Source organism: Gavialis gangeticus, unplaced genomic scaffold, assembly GCF_001723915.1.
Source record: "Gavialis gangeticus isolate Ggan-Ray unplaced genomic scaffold, GavGan_comp1, whole genome shotgun sequence".
Taxonomy (NCBI): domain Eukaryota; kingdom Metazoa; phylum Chordata; order Crocodylia; family Gavialidae; genus Gavialis; species Gavialis gangeticus.
In genome coordinates this window covers 11,398,560-11,404,834 of record NW_017729001.1, presented here as the reverse complement: position 1 = coordinate 11,404,834, position 6,275 = coordinate 11,398,560, and the positions used below count along the sequence as shown (strand labels likewise).

General features: G+C 48.7%; 1 protein-coding gene across 1 annotated transcript; it reads left to right on the top strand.

Annotated features, from left to right (window-relative positions):
- Positions 1–204: 204 nt before the first annotated feature.
- POP5 (POP5 homolog, ribonuclease P/MRP subunit) lies at positions 205–3,983 on the top strand. The gene is made up of 5 exons (XM_019506808.1): positions 205–299; positions 375–517; positions 628–777; positions 2,859–2,942; positions 3,158–3,983. The coding sequence occupies exons 1-5, from the start codon at positions 280–282 to the stop codon at positions 3,262–3,264; spliced, it is 504 nt and encodes a 167-aa protein (XP_019362353.1). The 5' UTR covers positions 205–279; the 3' UTR covers positions 3,265–3,983.
- The last annotated feature ends 2,292 nt before the right edge of the window (positions 3,984–6,275 follow it).

The following is a 6,275-nucleotide window of genomic DNA, read 5'->3' as shown; positions in this document are numbered from 1 at the left end:
GGCCCGCACACAGGCCCCTGGGCCGGGCCGGGCCGGGGGCCGCTCTGGTCCCCCCGGGGCCCAGGGACGTGGCTCCCACGTGCTCCCGGCCGCGCATGCGCGCAAAACGCAGGAACGCACCGGCCCGATTTGCTTGCGGTGCCTCCTTCTCCTCAGCCGACGTTCTGGTCCTGCCCCTGCCTAGCGGCAATTGGTCGAGGTGCAACCCCGCGGCCTCCTATTGGTCGAGCTGGACGTCCGTCTGGGGAGAACAGGAGGAAGGCGCTTCCGGAGGCCAAGATGGTGCGGTTCAAGCACAGGTAAGTCCCAGTCCCCCAGAGCCCCCACCCTACCCCATCCCCGCGCGCTCACGTGGTGCCTCCGCGGCGCTATAGGTACCTGCTGTGCGAGTTGGTGGCCGAGGATCCGCGCTACCGGTACTGCATCGACGAGCGCGCCGTGACCGCCGCCGCCAAGGGCGCCTTGGCCCGCGCCCACGGGGACTACGGGTTGGCCTGCTGCTCCGTCGCCTTCACAGGTCTGGGGCGGGGGCGGGTAGCGGCCCCGCGCTGTGGTAGCGGCCCCGCCCGGTTCGGTTCGGCTGGGCCGGGGACCGGCTCCCGGTGACCACCCCCCTGCCGCCCGCAGTGAAGTATCTGAACGCCTACACGGGTGTCGTGCTGCTGCGCTGCCGCAAGGACTTCTACCGCCTGCTCTGGTCCGCGCTGCCCCTCGTCACGCACCTGGAGAGCCGGGGCCAGCGGCACCCCTGCTTCTTCCACACGCTGCACGTTGGGGGTCAGTTGCCTTTCGTGCCCGGGGCTCTTGTCGGGGTGGGGGGCAGGGATTCCTACATGGGGCCGTGGAGGCCACGGCCACAGCCTGTCTAGACTGGCACCCCCCGCCCCCGGGAAATGCTGCCTCAGTTTTTGCTCTGTTCTTTGACTCCAGAAAAATAACAGCAGTTGTTTCTGTGCAAGGAGCTTGGGAAGACCCAGCTCTGGATTGTGCTTGGATATCTCCAGGCTTATCTGGTGAATCCTGTTTGTAAACTGGGCAGTGCTCATGCATAGGATTTAGAGGCCCCCTGGTTGGGAATAACTGCTCTAAGGTGCTGCCCTGCCCTGCCTCCTGCTTGAGTCTAGAAAAGTTGAGACTCACTGGTCTGAGGTCAAGTCCCGCTTGGGAGGTGCCAGCTCTGAGCTTCCACTCATTTCCTTGACTACAGGAAAAAATAATGACTTCTTCTGTTGCAAAGAACTCAGACCTCAACAGGGCACTGCTAATTCCTATTTGAAAACTCTGGGTTTAATTTTAGGACTCATGATTGCACACCTAAAAATACTAACTTTACATAGCAACTATGAAAGCATCTCAAGGCATCCCGGCTGAGAATCAGTGCTTCAGCCTAACAGGGCTAACTACCTCCCTCCTTGTATGCAGAGGTTGCATCTTGGGTTCTTTGCCACTGGCTGCAATCAGAGGGAAGAATGCAAGCTTTACTTGTTCTTCCAGTTGCAGGACAATGTTAATGTAGCAGCCTTAGTGAGGCATCAGTATCTCTTAACTCTTAAAAAGATGTTAATTCAAAGTTCAAGTCACTCTTTGTTCTACCAGGGCCATTCTACCAGTTCTAGATGGTCTCAATCCAGTGCTTAATTGTTCACCATTGTACTGCTGACTCTGTGTGGCAGTATCTTAAACTTCCTAATTAGCAGGGTTACATCAATGTAACATGTGCCTAGCAGATTCAGCAGCTTCAGCAGACCTGTAGTTCTGCTTTAGTCTTGAATACAGCAAAATAGCTGTATTGGTCTCAGAGGTACACCCATACATTGGTCCAATATGGGATCAGTACCAATGTAAAGAAAATTGACTATATTGGAAATCGGCCTGATGTAGTTAATAATTGGGCCGATGGCCACACACATGAACGAGCAGTTACAGCACAGCACACAGGCAGCAAGGAGCACAGCCAAGCAGTTTGGAGAGCTCTGTCGAGCTTGTAAATCTGTTGCGGTGGATGGAGAGGGAGGAGGTAAGGGGTGTGGAGGGGCACATCAGTGCCCCCCATGGAAAGGGAGGGAGTGGGGTGCAGGCACTGCCTGGGGTGGGGGGGCCTCCCACCACTGTGCACACCCTGGAGGGGAATATGCCCCCAGATCTATGGGGGACATAGGTGGGGTGGCAGGCTGCAGCTGTGGGCTGGGGCCCTGCTAGGCTGTGCTCAGGGTGGGCAGTGGTGCTGGAAGTCGGGACGGGAGGGAGCTGCAGCCCCTTCTTCACAGTGCTGCCACTGCCCACCTAGGGACCAGTGTGGCCCAGCTGCCTCCCTTCCACTGGGAAGAGCTGGGCCTGGCCTCCAGCTCCTGCCCCACCCTGCACAAATCTGGGGGTACACACAGCCTGCCTATACCCCCCTGCCCAGTGTCCTCCCGGGCTGTGTGCAGCAGGAGGAGTTGCCCCCCAGACCCTGCCCCACTCCTTTACTGCAGGGGGTATTGATCTGCCCCCCCCATTCCCCATCCCTCCCCCTCCACCACAGACTTACCAGCTAGATGCAGCTGTATTGGCAATCAGATCAGTATTGGCTATTACAAACTGGCTTTTGCTATTGGCCCCCAAAATCTCTATCCGTGCACCCATGGTCTCCAAGCTTTCAGAGGAGGAAGGGAGACTGGAAGGATAGCAAGATCCTTTTTATTAATTCTGTAGCCAACTTAAATAAAAGCAAGCTGCAGCTGTGTTTCATACTATTTGATGCATAGCTCTGCTGTAACAACTTTCTTTTTTGTGGGAATATTGATGTTACCCAAGATGCTGCTAGTTTGATCAAGCCCCTTTTAACATACAGAACTGTCCCCTTGTTTTTTTGCTAGGTACAATACGATCATGTCAGAAGTTTTTAATTCAGTATAACAGAAGACAACTGGTGATGCTTTTGAACAGTTGTACCAATAAAGGTAAGTAGCTGCTCCATTCAGATCTTCTAAAAAGGATCCATCACACAAGCTTTGCAAGATCTATTGTGGTACTGCACAATGCACCACAGTTACTGTTTTACTTGTGTTAGTCTGATTCTAGAAAGTATTCTTCACTTCTGATTAGTCAAACCCTTATTTTCCTTGATAAGAAATGTTTGAATAGTGATGTGTTATGTTGGCCTTTCTTGTTGCAGAGGAGAGAGAGTCCATTCAGAAGTCACTACTAGGCTGCTCTCTTCAGGAAGTAGAGGAACAGTTTCAAAGTGCTGAGGAAGAGGATGACTGTGCAGAGACAGACTAAACATAGTGTAATTATTTATCACCTCTCACAAGTAGAGACAAAATTCCTGTAACTTAGTGTCTCAGACTACCTCTGTTTTGTCAAGAAGATCAACTATTGTAGTTCTTGCCTCATTTCTGCTGCTTTTTTCAGTAAAAAAAAACAAACCCAGAATATTGAATTCTGTGGAGAAGATCAATAGAAAATGGTAAGCCATAAAGCTTTCCTCTGCATACAGTGGGGAGGGAGAGATTAGTAGGATACCATGCAATCTTTCTTGGGGTGTTCAGACAGTTTTGAACACCTTCATGCCTGGATGAGGGAGTTCAGGTTACCCCTTGAGGAAGGGGGAAAGTAAAGGACTATTGGCTTTCAACCAGCTGGCTTGTTTTTAGTATTCAGACCGGCATCAACATAAGCTTTAAAAATCCAGAAAACTCTCTGAAGAGAAAGCAGAATCTACTTTGGTACTCACAGGGATTTTTGGGGGGAGGGGGGAGAAGAGGAGAGAAGACTAGTCTCATTTAAGGCAGAATGCACAGTTATCCAGTATCCCTATGACTAGTTATTTACCATCATCCATTATGTTTTATCATTCTAGGCAAAAGCTTTACTGCAATTCAGCTAGTCAGCTTAAAGCCTCAGCTGTTTTGAAACCCAACATCTCATGCAAGCTAGACATAAAAGCTCCTGGCTGCAAACCTAGCATACCTGTGAATGTTAATAAAAAATGAGCTTGATTCTGTAAGCCTTTCCCTTGTGTGGAGAGAACTTTCATAGGAGATGTGAGGCACCTTTTAAAACTAATTAAATATTTCAGTGAGGAGGAATTTTAGGTATTTACAGAAATGCAGTTTAACTTGCAGTATCTCAAGTTACACTACGACTCCCTCTACAGTTGACTTCATGGTCACACTTGTTTATTTGGTGTGTTTTTGGGGTTTGACAAAAAGCTTCTTAACACCCAACACTGATTTAGTTCTTCCAGCAAAACAGGCAGCATAGACAAAACTATCCTATAGCTAGCGTTTCCTCAGACACCCTGGGGGAAGAATAGGAGAAAGAAGTTTGCGTTACAGGATGGGGATAGCACAATGCAGGAGATCTCTGCACTATGAAAGCTGTTGGGCCTCAGTTTTGTAAAGTTACTTTCAAAGAAATTTTAGCTTTGTACCTTTTTGCTTCTTCATGAAGCCATACAATTTCTGAAAAACAGCATTTTAACATCAGGAAAAAAAGACAGATAAAACCATTTTATTTGGACAGCCTTACCTAAATTAAGGTATTTGTAATTTAAAGACTTTCACCCCCATCCCCTGCCTTTCAGTGTCTGGACTGATTATTAGGGACCTACTTAATTCACAAGTTTTTGCAGTAACTGCAAAAACCAGTGTTATCTGTGATTGCCAGGAAATACTCCGTGTGCAATGATTTTCCTGGGAAATCCAACCCAATAAAACCCCACAGTGTAGTATTCGTATAATGTTTTAGAATCCCTCAGTTCTTACTGCAATACTCACACAATGCAGTAATCCCTGCAGCTACTCAGGTGCTTCAGACTGACTGCTTGCAGTGAGGATGGGGCCTCTACCAAATCAGCAGCGAGAAGTGGGGCCTCCAGGAAATATCCACGAAATTGGGCCTTCATGCCATAAGCAGACCACAAAAATAGTTGTCTTGCTATGAATTAAATAGATCCCTACTGATTACCCTTGCTTAAAACTCAGCTTGCCTTAAACCTATTTTAATAGCTTCATTCAAGCCTTACGTGAGGGAAGTAGGGGGGGAAAGAAGGAATACTGGTTTTATTACTTTGTATGCAGTATCAGCCATATAGATAGCAAATCCCTAAGACAGCAGAGAGTTTGACTGATTTAAGTGAAACTAGCTGAAACCTGCAATACACTTGCAATTAAGTTTTTATTGCAAAAGTATTTCTTTAGATACAATACTTTTTTAGTTATCTTTTGAGTGAATACTTCAATGGAAACAACTTCTTCTCACCCTCAAAGACTACATAAAGCTGTCCATGTATAAACACAGGCTTAGGAATATAAATACATATTATGTCAAGTCTGACCTTGTGACTTATTCTGTGACTCTAAACAAGAGGGCCCTTGTACATGTGCAGAAATTGCCTTTTTTTTTTAGCAATTTAATTGTGTATACATGTTCAATGGTGTACTTCAATTTAAATGACTTCATGTAGCAAACTAAAACACCTCATGTATTTTAGTTTGCTGTGTAACAAAATTACAGCGATATTCCTCATGTGTACAAGGCCCCTATATGTAGAAGGCTGTGGGGATGGTGCACAGAGTGCTGGAAAACTGGGAGTGCTTGAGGAAGCTCAGGCTTGGTGGGCTTTTAGTGCCCCATGCACCACCCCTGTTGCCTTCTCCAGCTGCCAGTACACCTAGCTGCCCTCATAGGGCAGCCAGTCTGTTGCTGGGTAGTCCCAGGCAGTGTGTGGGGTACTAGAAGTCCACCAAGCCTAAGCTCCTCTGAGCACATCCAGGCTTCCACCGCCCTGTGTGCTGTTGGATCTGTTGGGTGCTGCCTGTGAGCTGGGGCTGCACCTGCACAGCTAGTACCCTGCCTAGGGGGCACCACTGCTGTGGAGGGAAGCACTAAGTCCTCCTGCAGCTCAGGGGCTGTGCAACCCAGTGGCAGCTCACACAGGCAGGCTCTGCTGGGGGCAGGGGGGAAGTAGAGAAGGAAGAGAGTGTTCTTGTCTTTCAGGGAGCCAGTACAGAACAACAGATGTGTGTGAACACAGCCCCAGGAAGCCTGGCATGGGAATACAGGGAGCTGAGGCTCCTGTGTCACCTACAATAAACACGCTTATTCCGTCTGTCCAGAGCACTCAGATTGGTTACTGAAACAACCATTGTTATTGGCTGCTGAGACCACCAGAGTGCTCCAGCCAGAATAAGCCTACTATTATAATAGCTAGATATCAGAGTTGACTTGGAATGGACATTCAAGGTAGTGGGGTAGAATATAGCAGAAGAGACTCAAGCACCACAGAG